Consider the following 19,328-nt stretch of genomic DNA (forward strand, 5'->3'; position numbering starts at 1 on the left):
AGCCTTGGCTAAAAAAAAAAAACTGCATGTATGCCTTCAGCTATAGTAACATTAAAAAGAATATTTACTTACTGGAAAAGGCATAAACCCTCCCACAGATGAGACAATCACAATACTACCACCTCTGTAGAAACAGAAAAAACACAACGGTGCTTTAGTGCCAGGTAAGCAGTAATAACACAACAAATCTAAAACACCTGAACCCCAATGCAAAGTCTGTAAAGGGACATTTATAATACAGGTTTTGTAAAATATGGCATCAGCATGTAGGACTAAGACCAGTCACACGTGGAGGTTTCCTGATGCCATTTTGAAAGCCAAAACCAGGAGTGAATAAAAAAAAAAAAGAGAAGTCGTATCTGCCCTTTATATTTTCTCTCCTATTATGATGCACTCCTGATTTTGGCTTCCAAAACTGGATTAGAATACCTGAACATGTGGCTTAGCCATATGTCTTATATTCACCCAAGAAAGCCCAAAAGAGTATCCTTATGGCCATTTGTTAGGCCGTTTTTTGGGTTTTTTTTTTAAGCAGACTGAAAGAGACCCTAACGGCAATGGACTGATAACTGTCCAAACCGAAAAAATGCTGTGCGATATGGTTTACATATGTATAGATTGCACATCTTGCCATTTTCTTACTCCCTAAAGTCACAGTACTGCAAGTGTAGATTGTGTAAAACAGATCTTACTTCTTTGTCAGGTATTAAAGACACTCCCTCTTCATACCCCAGAATTCTCACCCTCTTTCCTGCATTTTGGGCACCACAAGCTTCACCAACAGGAATGTTGCTTTAACATTAATGTCCAGGATCTGAGAATAGTGAGCAGAGTGATAGGATAGTGTGAGTAATCTGAGTCACTAAAGACTAGTGCGATAAGTGTTATTAGCAAGAATACAAAGATTACTTGGCAGACAAATTGGCCATCACCAAGAGTTGGAAATACCCCCCCCACTGCACATGGTGGAAACAATAACAGAACTTACGCTAACCTCACCCATCCCCCACTGCGGCTATTCCAACAGTGTTGGGGTCCCTGCTGCTCTCCACTTCCGCTCTTGTCTTGACACAGCAGGAAATGGCTGGGATTGTCACTCAGCCAATCGCAGGCTGAGACAGATCATTGCTGCAGCAAGTGACTGACTTAGTGGCCTTCACAGGAGCATAGGGACCCTGGAACCGTTGGAATGGTGGAAAAGGCAGGTATGAATTGTACAATTTTTTTTTAACCATGTACAACCTAGGAAAAAAGCTTTTGTTGGCGCTTTAATACCTCTTGAAGAACAAACAGAGACTGATAATGGCTAATCATAGGTTAACTAGTATGCTAACTGATTCTCAAACAAAAATAATAATAATTGGGAAATACACTCCAGACTAAAACTAAAACACACAAATTGACACAAAAAAAATATATATATATATATAAACACTGATAGAAATGTGGGATTGCTCGGCATGCAGTTATGTCTCATGGAGATATGTAAACGATTACAGGTGTCGTCTGATTAGACACTGGGTTTCTCTGACACAATCTGACAATAGAAAACAGATCCGTCCCCCATTGACTTTTAGTGGAGTTCATGACGGATCAGTTTTGGGTATGTTGAAAGAGACTACAACTGGATCCTTCATGACGAAAGCAGACGGTTGTATTATCAGTAACGGAAGCAAAAAACGCTAGTGTGAAAGTAGCCTAGCAGAGTCTCCTTTCAATTGTACAGTTTTCCCCAACAAACGTATCCCTTCGCTCTAATACTGTAATCACATATATCATTATATTAATACATAGAACGTTTCATTCAACTTCTTCTTGGTGTGTTATTTTTTTTGTGTGCATTTCTTCATAGTTTCAAATATAGGTCCTCCTCCCCTCTTGTCTACCTTGTGATTTAACTCTCATATAATCTGTTTTCACCATTTTTAATTTTTTTTTTTTACCAGGGACTCTACCTCTTGTCTACTAATATTGGAACATGTATTAATTATGTGGTTGATAACTGTCCTAGACTGTTTATGTGTTGGCTTGTAGCATCCTAAATATACTGTCAATCTTAAAGTTAAGAACAATTATTGCTTTAGCCATAGTAATGCTGTAATTTTAATTCAGGCTACTTTCACACTGGCGTTTTGGCTTTCCGTTTGTGAGATCCGTTCAGGGCTCTCACAAGCGGTCCAAAATGGATCAGTTTTGCCGTAATGCATTCTGAATGGAAAAGGATCCGCTCAGAATGCATCAGTTTGCCTCCGATCAGTCTCCATTCCGCTCTGGAGGCGGATACCAAAACGCTGCCTGCAGTGTTTTGCTGTCCGCTTGACGAAACTGAGCCAAACGGATCCGTCCTAGCACACAATGTAAATCAATGGCGACAGATCCGTTTTCTCTGGCACAACAGAAAACGGATCCGTCCCCCATTGACTTTCAGTGGTGTTCAAAACGGATCAGTCATGGCTATAGAAAACATAATACAACCAGATCCGTTCATGACGGATGCATACAGTTGTATTATTGTAACGGAAGTATTTTTGCATATCCATGACGGATCCGCAAAAAACGCTAGTGTGAAAGTAGCCTAAGGCTTCTCCATATCAGGATTTTCTACCATACCAGATTTTAAGGCACATAACTGACGCCAAACTGAGCCCTTAGGCCCCCTAGACTATAATGGGGTCCGTTATGTTTCCGCTCAGAAGATAATTTTGAAGCGGAGACAAAAGTCCTGCATGCACAACTTTTGTCTCCGTTTCAAAATCATCTTCTGAGCGGAAACATAACGGACCCCATTATAGTCTAGGGGGCCTAAGGGCTCAGTTTGGAGTCAGTTATGTGCCTTTTCCGTCCTTTTCGTTCTCCTGCCCCTAAACGGAGCAGGAGAACGGAAAGGCTGAACGGTGATGTGAACGAAGCCTAAGGAGTGCACATGTTAAACCTCCACTCATCAAACACAAATAACCACACCAAAATAATATTGTGGAAAATGATTTGTGGCACTAGCCACCCTTTATTTATAACACCATATAGCACAGTTAGGTGACCCTAACAGATTGCGGCACCTCACATGATGGGCTAGGGGATGTCAAATCCCCCAGTTCTCCCACCATAAATGAGCCAGCTGTGTCAATGCACCTCCGCTGGCTCACCCCGAACAAGCTTTGTTGTTGCCTGAATCTGTCCATCTGCCGAAAACTGCAAGCCCCCCACAGACGAGAAACATTGCCTCGAAGACTGTGTTTAGCTCACCGTGGCACATCTGAAACTAGGGATCTACCACCAAGCCCAAACCCCCCCCCTACAAATAAGACAGTGCAGCGAGGCCTGTGTTTGTCTTGTCATGACCCATAGCAACCAACACAATGTATGTGATGTGCCGCAATCCCACCTTACAGCACACAAAATCACAACTAAACATCAAAATGGCTGGGTGGATGGATCTTGCTTTAACCTGTAATGTAGAAACAATATTAGGGGGAGTTCACATCACCGTTTTGAAGTGCACATGTGGCATCCGTTTGAGCCATTTCCGTCTTGGATCCCTTTTTTTTGTAGACTGGAAAAAAGTATTGCATGCAGGAATTTTTTTTCCATTTAAAAATGGATCTCTGACAGAAATTGCTCAAACAAATTCCAAACGTGCATAATTGCTGCACAGGATCCGTTTTTTACATGATCCGTTTTTTTTTTTCTGTTCTTCTGATGGATCAGAAGAACGGAAAATGAAATGGTGATATGAGCTCCGCCTTAGGCTACTTTCACACTGGCGTTTTGGCTTTCGGTTTGTGAGATCCGTTCAGGGCTCTCACAAGCAGTCCAAAACGGATCAGTTTTGCCCTAATGCATTCTGAATGGATAAGGATCCTCTCAGAATGCATCAGTTTGCCTCTGTTCAGTCTCCATTCCGCTTTGGAGGCGGACATCAAAACGCTGCTTGCAGCGTTTTTGTGTCCGTCTGACGAAACTGAGCCAAACGAAAACTGATCCGTCCTCCATTGACTTTGAATGTTGTTCAAGACGGATCCATCTTGGCTATGTTAAAGATAATACAAACGGATCTGTTCTGTGCAGATCCATGACTGATCCGCACCAAACGCAAGTCTGAAAGTAGCCTTAGTATACTACTGCTCAGTTTTAGATCCCTCAACATTACTCCACCCCATGATCCCCTCAGTTACCTTTCCACCTATCTCCTATGTAAAGAACCACCACTACTGTTCTCTTATCTCCCCCTAGATTACCTGGTGCCATCAGCCATGTGGCCATCAGCATTTTGTACAAAGGGCTCCTACCTCAACTTAACTATTTCAGTCTCCCCACTAATACCCCTTTCTTTCCGGGCATTTCTTATGGATCCTTACGGGCATTTTACCTGGTCGTAACGCTTTCCATTGCAATACGAATCTGGCCGTTAGGCGAAAACAAGAACATGTGATTATGAGAGTTTCTTTACTTAATCAGATTAGAAGAAAACGTCTGGTATAGGTAGTTTGCATAAGCAATTGTCTGCATGCACCTTCTACTAGGAGTTCATTAGGGCATGTTCCCTTGGTTTATTTTTCACACAGATTTTGGCCTGCCATTGTTTGCAATAGTAAATCCACGCTATCCTTTTTTCAACACAGAGTTTTCAGTGCGTGGTTACTAAATCCACATTGCAAATAAAAAAAGTGACGGCAAATACACCATGTATTTTTCTGACATGTATTACTTGCGTCAGTCATATTAAAATCCCAAAGCAACGCGAATGCTTTATTTCCCATAAGGGTGTATCCACATGGGACTGAAAGCTTCGGATTTGCCTCTGGATTTATCTGGCAAATCTGTAGCACTTTAACTCACAGCAAAGTGGATGAGATTTTAAAGAAATCTAATCCAATGCAATGTACAGGGTGAAGGCTGCAGCAAGATCCGCAACATCTGCATATAATGCCACAGCAAAATCTGCGCCCTGTGGGCGCAACCTAAGGAAACATTGAGTCTGCCGTCATCCCATGATTTACTGCTAAAGAAGTTCACTGCCTAAGAGCTAGATAACCTATCAGGGCTCTTCTCATCAATGCAAGGACTGTGGAGAAGATTAGTTTTCCATTTCTAAGGCCTCATGCACACGACCGTTGTGTGCATCCGTGGCCGTTGTGCCGTTTTTTTTCGCGGACCCATTGACTTTCAATGGGTCCGTGGAAAAATCGGAAAATGCACCGTTTTGCAGCCGAGGCCGTGATCCGTGTATCCTGTCCGTCAAAAAAATATGACCTGTCCTATTTTTTGGACGGACAACGGTTCACGGACCCATTCAAGTCAATAGGTCCGTGAAAGAACACGGATGCACACAAGATTGGCATCCGTGTCCGTGATCCGTGGCCGTAGGTTGCTTTCATACAGACGGATCCGAAGATCCGTCTGCATAAAAGCTTTTTCTGATCTAAGTTTTCACTTCGTGAAAACTCATTTCTGACAGTATATTCTAACACAGAAGCGTTCCCATGGTGATGGGGACGCTTCTAGTTAGAATACACTGCAAACTTTGTACAAGACTGCCCCCTGCTGCCTGGCAGCACCCGATCTCTTACAGGGGGATATGATAGCACAATTAACCCCTTCAGGTGCGGCACCTAAAGGGGTTAATTGTACTATCATATTCCCCTGTAAGAGATCAGGGCTGCCAGGCAGCAGGGGGCAGACCCCCCCCCCCCCCCCAGTTTGAATATCGTTGGTGGCACAGTGTGCGCCCACCATCGCCCCCCCTCCCTCTATTGTAATAAATCGTTGGTGGCACAGTGTGCGCCCACCATCCCTCTATTGTAATAAATCGTTGGTGGCACAGTGTGCCCCCACCATCGCCCCCCCCCTCCCTCCCTCTATTGTATTAAATCGTTGGTGGCACAGTGTGCCAACCACCATCGGCCCCCCTCCCTCCCTCTATTGTATTAAATCGTTGGTGGCACAGTGTGCCAACCACCATCGCCCCCCCCCCCTCCCTCTATAGCAGTAACATTGGTGGCAGTGTGCGGTCTCCCATTCCCCCCCCCCCCCCATCATTGGTGGCAGCGGAGTTCCGATCGGAGTCCCAGTTTAATCGCTGGGGCTCCGATCGGTAACCATGGCAACCAGGAAGCTTCTGCAGCCCTGGTTGCCATGGTTACTTAGCAATAGTACAACAGTAGAAGATTCATACTTACCTGCTTGCTGCTGCGATGTCTGTGAACGGCCGGGAGCTCCTCCTACTGGTAAGTGACAGTTCTTTAGCAATGCGCCGCACAGACCTTTCACTTACCAGTAGGAGGAGCTCCCGGCCGGACACAGACATCGCAGCAGCAAGCAGGTAAGTATGAATCTTCTACTGTTGTACTATTGCTAAGTAACCATGGCAACCAGGGCTGCAGTAGCGTCCTGGTTGCCATGGTTACCGATTGGAGCCCCAGCGATTAAACTGGGACTCCGATCGGAACTCCGCTGCCACCAATGATGGGGGGGGGGGGGGGGGAATGGGAGACCGCACACTGCCACCAATGTTACTGCTATAGAGGGAGGGGGGCGATGGTGGTTGGCACACTGTGCCACCAACGATTTAATACAATAGAGGGAGCGGGGGGGGGCGATGGTGGGGGCACACTGTGCCACCAACGATTTAATACAATAGAGGGAGGGAGGGGGGCCGATGGTGGTTGGCACACTGTGCCACCAACGATTTAATACAATAGAGGGAGGGGGGGGCGATGGTGGGGGCACACTGTGCCACCAACGATTTAATACAATAGAGGGAGGGAGGGGGGGGGCGATGGTGGGGGCACACTGTGCCACCAACGATTTATTACAATAGAGGGAGGGAGGGGGGGGCGATGGTGGGCGCACACTGTGCCACCAACGATATTCAAACTGGGGAGGGGGGGGGGGGCTGCCCCCTGCTGCCTGGCAGCCCTGATCTCTTACAGGGGAATATGATAGTACAATTAACCCCTTTAGGTGCCGCACCTGAAGGGGTTAATTGTGCTATCATATCCCCCTGTAAGAGATCGGGTAGTCTTGTACAAAGTTTGTAGTGTATTCTAACCTGAAGCGTCCCCATCACCATGGGAACGCCTCTGTGTTAGAATATACTGTCGGATCTGAGGTTCACGAAGTAGCTCATATCCGACAGTATATTCTAACATAGAGGCGTTCCCATGGTGATGGGGACGCTTCAAGTTAAAATATACCATCGGATTGGAGAAAACTCCAATCCGATGGTATAAAAGAACTCCAGACTTTACATTGAAAGTCAATGGGGACGGATCCGTTTGAAATGGCACCATATTGTGTCAACATCAAACGGATCCGTCCCCATTGACTTGCATTGTAATTCAGGACGGATCCGTTTGGCTCCGCACGGCCAGGCGGACACCAAAACGACTTCAAAAATCCAGGAAGACCCACGGACGAAAAAACGGTCACGGATCACGTACCCACGGACCCCGTTTTTGCGAACCGTGAAAAAAAACTGTCGTGTGCATGAGGCCTAAGGATGAGAAAAGTACAGCGTATAGCAATTGCCAAGGACTGGCCATCAGAGAATATAGAGCGGTGATTTACCACAATACCGTATAAGCAGGTATTGCAATTTTACCAGCCTTACCTTTTCCCACACTTCATCTGTAGAGTCTAATATGTTCCCAAAGAAGGGGTTAACAGCAGCATTAGAAACAAGGATATCAATTCCCCCAAACTTCTGCACAGCCTAGAAAACAGTTTGAAATTAAAGGGTATTAGACATTAGATTGAATATCAATTCATTACTTAGTAATACATTATAAAACTAATAGGCAAAATGGTCAAATAAAGGACTTGATGGTATAATCGGATGAGAAAATAAACTTTAAAGGGGTCGTCCAGATTCGGGGGTATATTTTAATAGACCCCTGCAGCAAGTTGTACCTTTTGAAAAACTCATACTTGCCTGCTCCCTGCTGCTTGGCCCCAGCCCCCTTCAGCAGGCTTCTGGTCTCCGTCCTGTGGACAGGGGTCATGTACACTCCTGTAGCCAATGACTGGCTTTAGTGGTGAGCTGGCAAGTGGTCTAGCAGTGACATGCTACTTAGGGAGAGGTCACTGCTGAGGCCAGGTATTGCTGCGGTGGTACACCTCACCACATGTGTCCTGACATTTACATGATGGGGATCAGAGGACCGCTGAACGGGACCAGGGAGTGTGGAGGGAAGGAGAGTAGGAGTTTTGCAAAAGGTACAACATGCTGCAGAGGTCTAATAAAAAGCACCAAAGATGGACAACCAGTTTGAAAATTAGTGCCAGGCAGCTGCTGCCAAGGCAAATAGGATCATGGGAGCATCAACAAGGTCCTAGATGCACACGGTGAGATAGTGCCACATAGTTTAACTATAAATCCCATTTCAGACCACATATAAAATCCACCTGGTAATGCAAGTGCTGGGTGCAAACAAGCCAATTCGCTGGACCAGTGTTTAGATACAGGATGAGGCCACTGAACTGAATCTGTGTCCCAGGTGAAAGAAAGCCTAGCTACGGCTCAGCATCAAATATTCTTTACAGTTCTGGGTTCCTGCTTCTAAGAAAAACATTGCGGAACTAAGTAAGTTCAGAGGTAGGCGATAAAAGTAATTCATTACAGTGCCCAGACAGTTCATTTGGAGAACAGACTGATTAGAGGTGACTTCATTGGCCAAACACTGTATATCAAAGCCTAAGACATCTATCAAATGATCTTTTCATACCAGTCACCGTGACAGGGGGACACAACTATTTTAAGCGGAAAGAAGGTTTCTACATCAGAATGGAAGGGGTATTGCCCTAGTAAGAACAGTGAAATTATGGAGCTCTCTAACCCAAATGGTTAATTTATGAACTTTATGAATTAATTTATTAAAATTATTATTTATTAAGGTGTTGGGATGTCATTTTTTCTGCTGAAATGCAGATAATTGGCACCTGCCTTTATAAGGGTTGCTTTGCCTTACTCTTGATCAGCGTTACAGGAAAACAGATTGCAGTAGATAGGTTTATGTCTGTTTGTACAACTTTACAACGTAAAAATAAAGTTCCCACCCAACTGGGGCATTTGGATTTTAAATGATCCTCTTTAAGGCTTCGTTCACATCAGCGTTCAGCCTTTCCGTTCTCCTGCTCAGTTATAGGAGCAGGAGAACGGAAAGGACGGATTGGGCACATAACTTAGCCGAGCGGAGCCTACGGACCCCATAGACTATAATGGGGTCCGTTAGGTTTACGCTCAGAAGATGATTTTGGAGCGGAGACAAAAGTCCTGCATGTACTACTTTCATCTCCGCTCCAAAATCATCTTCTGAGCGTAAACCTAACGGAGCCCATTATAGTCTATGGGGTCCGTAGGCTGCGTTCGCCTCAGTTATGTGCCCAATCCGTCCTTTCCGTTCTCCTGCTCCTATAACGGAGCAGGAGAACGGAAAGGCTGAACGCTGATGTGAACTCAGCCTTAGTAGTATTATAGAGAAAAGGTCTCTGGCCAATGACCTACATTTTTAAGGGCTCATTTAGATAGCCTTATGCTGTCCGTGAAAATGAGGTTACGTTTTTTTGCGGATTAGATGCTGTCCCATTCACTTCTATGGGGGCCTTTTCTTCCATTGCACGGCTCAGTAAAATAAATGAAACATGACCTATACTTGTCAGTGAAAATCAGGACATGGCCCTATTGAAGTCTATGGGTCATCAAAAAAACAGAATACAATCCGTTTTTTTGCGGACATGCTGAACTGTCTGCAAAAAAACAAAACAAAAAACACGGATCTGCATTTTTGCGGACAACAAACAGCCGTCTGAAAGAACCCTTAAAGAAAGACAGCATTACGTACTTACGGTATTCACTAGTTTCACTCTGTCTTCATCCTTCCCCACATGGCACACTGTCCCTTCTACATCCAGACCTTCCCTTTTGAGTTCTTGAACAGCCTTGTCCACATTTTGTTGCTTTCGGCTACTGACCAGAACTCGTGCGCCATCTTGTGCAAGCCGTCGCGCAATAGCTAAGCCGATCCTATAAAGACATTTGACATTATTTAACTCGAACTCCTTAACAGTCTAAAGTGACTCAACTATGCAGCCAGAATCAGAGGGCTTATTTCAATATACCCCGAGACGGAAAGAAGAGTCAGGCATGTCCCATTAGGGACAGTTGGAATGCCCCTATAAACACAAGATCGTTGGCCGACTATCTGTTAGTCTATACCAACTATATCTGCATAGAAATACACCAGAAAGGAGTAATGGAACCAAATCTGATTATGATCAATGGCCTGCTTTCTTTAGATGTAAAAGATGCCTCGCCGATATTTGTAGGCCATGGGGAATCCTCCTTTTCACAGACCCCTTCTGCACCACCAATGCAGACAGACTAGCTGAGGAGGAATAGGCTTCTCTTAGGACTCTGGACTTATCTCACAGATGGGTTCTCAGGGGATGCTTTCTTCCTGGAACTCTGGAGTTTGTCTGTAGTTTCTGCTTCCCTCATCTAGTAGAGCTGAAGGTGCTCAGACTGGGTATATGGCCAAGTCTCAGCCGAGACTAGGTCCTTGCCGTCTTCGCTATGCAGGGGAACGCCACACACGCACACACCCTACCCCTAGCAGGGGGTGGGCTACACTACTCTAACTTCCTTCTCCACCCATCCTGCAGGATGTGGGTCCAACCCACCTCTCCACAGAGGGGAAGCTAAGCTGGAATAATCCATTCGAGTTCAGATGTACAAGCTACAGTTTAGTGTCTGCCAATGGGTTGCTGCCACCTGCTGGTAGCCAGGCAAATTACATGAACAATTGCATTTAACATAGATTTAAATGCACATTTGTGGAAGACATGAGCAAAATTATATCTAATGACAGTATAAAGGCTCCTAGAAGATTGTAGCGGGGTAGAGGCGTGTAGTAACACAACTCTGGGGTGTTACATATGCATGAACCTATTAACAGAGTGGTGCAGAGGAAAAGAGGACCCTGTCCACGAGGACTTACAATTGACAAGGGAAGGGGAAAGACAGTAGATGAGGGTAGAAGATGCTCATATGGTTGTGTAGAGGCAGCTGGGTTATTGTAGGTGGCAGACTTTCCTGAAAAGGTTGGGTTTTTAGGTTGGTTTTGAAGGTTTTGATGTTGGTGTAGAGTCTGATGTGCTGGGCTAGTGGCTTCCACAGTAAGGGAGATGCATGTGATACATCTTGTAGACGATTGTGTGAAGAGGAGATCAAAGAAGGAGGTCTTATGAGGATTATGTTGGGGATGCATTGGGAGAATCTCTCTTCTCCAATAGAGTAGGGATGGCTAACCTGCGGCTCTCCAGCTGTTGTAAAACTACAATTCCCACAGTGCCCTGCTGTAGGCTTTCGAGGTATGCTGGGAGTTGTAGTTTTGCAACAGCTGGAGAGCCGCAGGTTGGCCATCCCTGCATAGAGTATCTTTTCTGTAACATCATTAAACATATAAAGATGTTCTTTACTTCCTATCAAGTTTTTGATGCTAATATACAAATTCACATTACCTCTCATACACACATGCTGTATATTTCAGGACACACACAAAAACGTCACAGCTTTCTGTTAAACTACATCATTCTACCCTTTCTAAGAGAAGTGTGTCCCTTTGGGACACTTGGAGAAGACCGTTGGCAACACCACATTAGGATATTTTTAAGGGAATCTTTATTCTTTGCTGAAAAAGCTATAGTTATTAGGTGGATGGATCCTAGACTTCCCTATCTCAGTGTAGTAGAAATTGGTAAATTCAATCATACCATTTTTTGTTACTTTTTTATTAACATCAACATCATACACTCCTCTTACATATCTTGATACAAATTTAAAAAACAGTTCCATACAATTATTTCTTCATCTACCCACTGCACTATTGCCAGCCTCTCATGTCATTGAGTGAAGTTACCTAATACATTACATTCAGATGATCCCACTAGGCCGTCTGAGCCATGGATCCTCGAGTCGGTGATAAAGCTTGTCGCAGTCTCGAAGTCTAATACAGAGTGTGAGGTGATCCGCACCACAGACCCCAGACTTTGTCAAATTTTTGGGGCTTATTACTGTGTTTAAAAACTAAATCACTATATATGGTAGTATCTGATTTATTTGCAATTTCCACATGAATAAGTTCGGCGTATTGGGGTCCGACCATCGCAGAGCAATACATTTCCTGCCATGAAAATTGATTCCCTCAAGAATATTGTCGTATAATGATCCCATTTCAATCATACCTTTAATAGGCATCTATCAGCAGATTTGCACCTATGACACTGGCTGACCTGTCACATGTGCACTCGGCAGCTGAAGGCATCTGTGTTGGTCCCCTGTTCATATGTGCCCACATTGCTGAGAAAAATGAAGTTTAAATATATGCAAATAGAGCTCTAGGAGCAACGGGGGCGTTGCCATTACACCTAAAGGCTCTGCTCTTTTTGCAACTGCCGTGCCTTCCCTACTTTAACAGGACCAGATGTGATGACGTTTAGGGTCCATTCACACATCTGTAGTGCATTGCGGATCAGCAACACACCCGGCCGGCACCCCCATAGAACTGCCTATTCTTGTCCGCAATTGAGGACAAGAATAGGACATGTTCTATTTTTTTCCGGAGCTGCGGACCGGAAGATCGGCGCCGCATGCCGGAAATGCAGATGGGGAGAGCATATAGTGTGCTCTCCGCATCCATTGCTGTCCCGCTGAGAATTAATGGGTCCGCACCTGTTCCGATTATTGCGGAACGGATGCGGACCCATTCCACGGACGTGTGAATAGACCCTTACACTGCCTGATCCTGTCAATCAAAGCATAAAGGGTGTGGCAGTTGTAGAGAGAGCAGAGCCTCTAGGTTTGACGACAAGGCCCCGAGTTCGGGAATTTTTTTTTACAGTACAAATTTATTTATGAAGTTATTACGCAAAGTCTCGCGAAGCAATAACTTCGGCTCATCGGCGCCCATACATTTTAATACTGTATTAGAACGAAGTTTTATGCAAATAGACTTCGGATGTTTCACCGGAAGTCGATTCGCTCATCCCTAGTAGATATGTTAATTGAGCTGCCTGTGTCTTTGAGTTGTATATGACAAGGTTTGTTTTGTATCCTGGTCAAATTTCAATAAAACAAGCGTAAAAAACAACATACATTTGGGATGCCATTTTCTGGTCTCTATGGGCCAATATTTGACTACATAGTGGTGTAGTAAAGATTCTCAGCTTCGTTTGAAAGAAGTAAAAGGTTAAACGGGGATGACAACCACTTGAGTCGGTGAGCCAGAAATGTGCTCAGAGCAGTTGTCACTTTTCTCTACTAGTCGTGACAGGTCGAGCACACACAATGCTAAGTACGACCGACAATAATACTGAGAATATGACACTTCCATCCTGAGGCGTCCTAACATTCAGACGATGAGACAGAACTCTCCTCCTGGTGCAGGCCCAGCCGTCTAATTCAGCAGGATGGCTGCAGCAACTTGCCGTATTCCCGAGGCCTGTACAGTGGGCATTTCAACCTCTAGCTTAACTCTTTAGACTTTAGAGACATGGTGGGGTCATTTATCAAACTAGGGTGAAGTAGAACTGGCTTAGTTGTCCATAGCAACCAGATTCAACCTTTCCAAAGGAGCTGTCCAAAATAAAAGGTGGAATCTGATTGGTTGCTGTGGGCAACTAAGCCAGTTCTACTTCACCACAGTTTGATAAATGACCCCCATGGTGTGGATGCCCCTATTTAAAATGCAAATGACAAATGAACAACTGCAACATTTATACAACAGGCAGCTCCAAGCACACAATGCCAAAGAGATGCGTTACCCATCTGATGAGGCAGTCACCAAGGCCACTTTGCCTTCAAGCTTTCTGGGAGTCTGTATTCCCCTTACACTCTGCATTATGTAAGATCCTCCACCACCGGAGGACAGGGAGAGCAAGCGCTGGAACGACGGACGAAACATGGAAGAGTGGACTATGTACCTGGAGAAGAAAAAAAGAGGTGGGAGGAGTATGGGATGAAAGCTCAAAGTGCATAACAGGTCATGTATCTAGATGGACAAAGCAGATATAATTAACCCTTCACACGTGAGGTAGAGGTGTGGAGAACTGCAGAGATGTGCCTATCTTGGAGACATTCCTAAAGCTGGTGTCACACACAGGTCTTATTGCAGATTTGGAGAGGTTTTGCAGTTTCTGGTGTGTTATTTTTCCTGACAATTTTGCAGCCTTCTTTAGATGTTACATCGAAATACTAAACACAGCCCATACACTAGTTTTTTTGTAGTGGCGTTTTTTTTTTAATCACCCCAGTTTTCGACAGCGGCGGTTTTTTTGTTTGCTTTTTTTTTTTTTTTTTTTATCACAGAATGCTCTGGGTCTGTCTTTTTCCCTCGTGACTTGCATTTTTGGTCCACAGACAGCCATTGTTTTTTTTGCCCTGCTTGGAAGTGCCAGTGTGAATTACGCCTTTTCAATGTGTGTGTTTTTTTTGTTTTTTTTTAACAGACAAGGATAGTACTATTCTATTAGCAGCCAGCTGTTCCATTCTGCAGAACACGGAATGCACAAGGATGTAATCCGTATTTTTTGCGGACCTCAAAATAAATATGGTCGTGTGCATGAGGCCTAATTCAGTCGTAAAAATCTGTCTCAATGTAAGCCAACCACTAGTTGGTATAGAGTCGGAGAAAAGTTTCTGTCCCTGCACCAGATTTATCATCCACCTGATCCCCTGTGATAAACCTGGTGCAGGACTAGACAGTCTGTCTAATCTTACTCCATCTTTAGGATTGGTAAACCTGGGCCTACGTGTGGCAGCACCCTTTGGCCACTTTTAGACACCCTACAAATGATTTTGTTTTCATGGCTGTGTTATGGTCTTATACATTTTTCTATTACTCTACTATGCCGAGTTTGCATCTGTTCGGCAATTTTGCAGAACGGGTGCGGGCCCATTCATTTTAAGGGGGCACAAAAGATGCGCCGTTGTTCCGTGGCCCAGCGAAAAATATAGAGCATGTCCTATTTTTGTCTGCGATTGCGGACAAGAATAGGCATTTAAATAATGGGTTGCCTGTTCCGTAAATTGCGGAACGCACAGGAGCGGCATCCGTATTTTGTGGACTGCCAAAACACAGCACAGTCGTGTGAATGCTCCCTGAGTAGCACAGGAGTCTGGCACTGCAGAACTAAAAACACCAATGCTTTTAAGGCTGCCCCATATTGAGGGCAATAACTCTTGCAACTTTTGGCTGTAACATATGGGTGGGGACGCGACAGCACTCAAAAGTCCAGTTAGCAATTGATGCACTGGGGCGGTATGCAGGTACTTGGCGGGTCACTGCCTTTCTGGGATGAAACCTAGCGGGATCCTACTCCTCTCCACAGAAACATGGGTCCTGTGCACTACTTGTCTCGCACCCGACAGGCTCATTGTACTCACTTCATGCAGGCCCTCTAGACTACAAGACACTCTCAAGATTAGGGAGGAGCGAACTTGTGTTTTCAAGTTCGGCGTACAAGGTTCGGGTTTTCTAAGAATCCCGTTATGTATTCCGCTACCACGGACCATAGCACCTTAGCATGGAACCCATGTGGAGCTACGCTGCTGTATCTGAGAACATGGCCTCCAGACCACCATTATACGGTCAAAGCATCACAGTAACATTTTAAGGACACCTGCAGAAAATGAGAACACAGCGGTGGCGAGCATGCATGACCATTAACTTCTATGGGACACTGCCGGATACAGTGCTCACAGCAGTCCCATAGAGGGGTCACACATGCCCCCCACTGCTCATCCTCATGGAGCAGCAGATCGCTGGTGGTCCCAGTGGTCAGACCCCCGGTGATCAAACCGTTAATCCCTGTCCTGTGTGAAGGAATGTCTTATTTGTGGCACAACACACAATAGACTAATACAAACACAACATAAACCTCCAGCTAACTTCACTGGTGCATCAACACCTCATGGGCTCAGTTCACACTCACTATCGTGCAATATGGGAGGATCCTTTAACACACTCGATCCCTGCTATTACTTCTCTAGCCACACTGCATTCGCCTTGTTCATGAAGGTTATAGCAGAAGCACAAACCTGCAGCTGAGCGACCACCAGTGCTGTGTCCTGACGGAACTCGGATGTCTTTCCTGTTCTAACTAGACAGCCACTCCTCTGCAGACCTCTGTCTCCCTCTGCTGGCCAAAGAGCGGTCCAGTATAAGCGCCTCGTTAATGCCGAGGGCCTGACTTGAATTAAAATGAGCAATGAAGGAGGACTGTGGAGATTGGATAGAAACGTTATTAGACTATACACCAAGTAAATACACCATATCGGCCATGAATAAAGTGAATCCCGATATGGAGAAAATCTGGTATGGTACAGGACATGACCAGAGGCGTAGCTAAAGGCTCATGGGCCCTGGTGCAAGAGTTCAGTTTGGGCCACCCTTCCCTCAAACCTTCGTGCTGCATGAGGCAAAAATTGAAACTGCCCCCCCCCCCCCTCCTCCATACCAAATTCTTAACCTAACCCCTAACTGCTACCTCTGCACCCCCTATAGCTACGCCCCTGGCATAATTACTATACCCTTAAAGATTATTAAGCAAATGTTCAAATGCCTGCATAGATAGTAATACTTAAACAAAAAAAATAAAAAAATGAAAGTTAATGGGTCCACGAAAAAAAACTGAAAACGGCACAACGGCCACGGATGCACACAACGGTCGTGTGCATGAGGCCTTATATAGGAATTACCATGAGGTCCACCAGAGGAACACAACATACCCATACCCTTGCATAAAACTCCTCGTTATGGTCCATTCACACGTCCGCAATTTTGTTCCGCATTTTGCGGAACGGAATTGCGGACCCATTCATTTCCCATTCATTTCTATAATTCCGGGTCCACAATTCCGATCTCCCAAAAAATAGAACATGTCCTATTCTTGTCCGCAATAGCGGACAAGAATAGGCATATTCTTTTAGTGCTGGCAATGTGCGTTCTGCAAAATGCGGAAAGCACATTGCCACTGTCTGTGTTTTTACGGGTGTGTGAATGGACCCTAAGGCTAAATGCACACGATCAGGATTGCGTGCGGATTTTCCGCACGGATTTGCGTGCGGAAAATCCGCACTGTAGGTCATGTACATTTTATCCTATGAGAATTTGAAATTCTCAGTGCACACGATGCAGATTTTTTCCGCGCAGATTTCCCCTGACCGGATTTTCTTCATTCACTTAGTAAAATCCGCATGCGGAAAATCCACACCGAAACCGCACCAAATCTGCATGCATATCTGCACCAATTGATGCGGATTGACCACACACATTTGCCTGCGAACACCTGCGGATTTCAGTGCGGATGCTCCGCACATGAATCCTGAACGTGTGCATGTACCCTAAGAATGTGATTTCCTGTTCTGACCCCTGCTACTCTGACAGGACCGCTCAGTGTTAGAGCTCATGCACACAAACATATTTTTTGTCACCTTCTGATCACAATTTTTGTGAGCTGGATGTGGAGCCATTTACTTTAATGGGGGCGCAAATGATACGGACAGCACATTGTGTGCTCTCCACGTCCATATGTCCTTTCCATGACATCCACAAAAATATAGACCATGTGCTATTCTTGTGCACATTATGGACAAAGATAGGACTGTTGGATTATGGGCTGAACGTTCCATTCTGCAAAATGCGGAACATACACACACGGACAGTATCCGTGTTTTGCGGGTCCACAATTTGTGGACCGTAAAACAGGCTCTATAGTCATGTACATGAGGCCTTATAATGATTTATAATGCTGTATGTCTCTTCCCGACCTTGCTCTACTGAATTGTACTGACATAACGCCACCAGTATAATTCATAAGAAGCAAGGTCGGTCATAGACACGCAGCATTATAAATCGTTAAAACGCTGTTTGGTCCCGTGAAATGAGCGTGTTTTCCACTGTAGACATTCTCATCTGAAATTAGCCAAAGACACAATATTTCTTGTAGTGGAGCTTCTGAAAACAGCTGATCAGCAGGGCTCATGGGAGTCAGACTCTTGATTAACCAGTTATGCAGCCGTGACCCACTTGAGACTGTGATTGGATCATACATACAAAGCTGTAAGTGTCCTGCTTTGACCGTCCCAAAATTTGGGTGGTACGCCTGCAGCCCAGGAGCGGCATGCGGTCCATGATGTCAACCATCTATTCACAGATATGCTTGCTTATATCTGGCGGAGCTCATTGTCTCCATGTCAGAGAGAACAAAAGTGGCAAGTAGTGCAGGAGCCGGGACAGGAAGATACTAGTGATGCACAGAATGAAGGGTCTTCTGACAGCATGGGGCAGGTCTCTTAGGACAGCATCTGAAATGTGGGACTGTTCTGCTGGGTCTGGGACAGCTGGGAGGAAAAGGTGGCACTACATAAAGTTGTAACGGGCAGCCCTAAACATTTACACGGGGGTGGCCTAAACATTTACAGGTGGGTGGCCTAAACATTTACAGGGGGGTGGGCTAAACATTTACAGGGGGGTGGGCTAAACATTTACAGGGGGTGGCCTAAACATTTAAAGGGGGGTGGCCTAAACATTTACAGGGAGGTGGCCTAAACATTTACAGGGGGGTGGCCTAAACATTTACAGGGGGGTGGGCTAAACATTTACAGGGAGGTGGCCTAAACATTTACAGGGGGGTGGCCTAAACATTTACAGGTGGGTGGCCTAAACATTTACAGGGGGGCGGCCTAAACATTTACAGAGGGGCGGCCTAAAAATTTACAGGCTAATTAGGGGGCGGCCTAAAAATTTACAGGGGGGTGGCCTAAACATTTACAGGTGGGTGGCCTAAACATTTACAGGTGGGTGGCCTAAACATTTACAGGGGGTGGCCTAAACATTTACAGGGGGGTGGGCTAAACATTGACAGGGGGGTGGCCTAAACATTAACAGGGGGGTGGCCTAAACATTTACAGGGGGGTGAAATGTGGGACTGTTCTGCTGGGTCTGGGACAGCTGGGAGGAAAAGGTGGCACTACATAAAGTTGTAACGGGCAGCCCTAAACATTTACAGGGGGGTGGGCTAAACATTTACAGGGGGGTGGGCTAAACATTTACAGGGGGGTGGGCTAAACATTTACAGGGAGGTGGCCTAAACATTTACAGGGGGGTGGGCTAAACATTTACAGGGGGTGGCCTAAACATTTACAGGGGGGTGGGCTAAACATTTACAGGGGGGTGGCCTAAACATTTACAGGGGGGGGTGGGCTAAACATTTACAGGTAGGTGGGCCCGCCCCGCCCCTGCATGCTATGTTATTGGTTCTCTATCCAACTC

The 19,328-nt window shown here is 45.3% G+C and overlaps 1 protein-coding gene across 1 annotated transcript in view; it reads right to left on the bottom strand.

Moving 5' to 3' along the window:
• LOC122923498 (dehydrogenase/reductase SDR family member 4-like) overlaps nt 1–16,177 on the bottom strand; it is a 29,035-nt gene extending 12,858 nt beyond the window's left edge. The window contains exons 1-6 of the mRNA XM_044274326.1: nt 16,094–16,177; nt 13,819–13,977; nt 9,844–10,021; nt 7,610–7,711; nt 744–814; nt 73–124 (exon numbers count right to left, since the gene is read on the bottom strand). Coding sequence (XP_044130261.1) covers nt 73–124; nt 744–814; nt 7,610–7,711; nt 9,844–10,021; nt 13,819–13,958 — 543 coding nt within the window. The 5' untranslated portion in view covers nt 13,959–13,977; nt 16,094–16,177. The remainder of the gene's footprint in view (nt 1–72; nt 125–743; nt 815–7,609; nt 7,712–9,843; nt 10,022–13,818; nt 13,978–16,093) is intronic.
• Nucleotides 16,178–19,328: the final 3,151 nt, after the last annotated feature.

This window comes from Bufo gargarizans, chromosome 1 (genome assembly GCF_014858855.1).
Source record: "Bufo gargarizans isolate SCDJY-AF-19 chromosome 1, ASM1485885v1, whole genome shotgun sequence".
NCBI classification, from domain to species: Eukaryota; Metazoa; Chordata; class Amphibia; order Anura; family Bufonidae; genus Bufo; species Bufo gargarizans.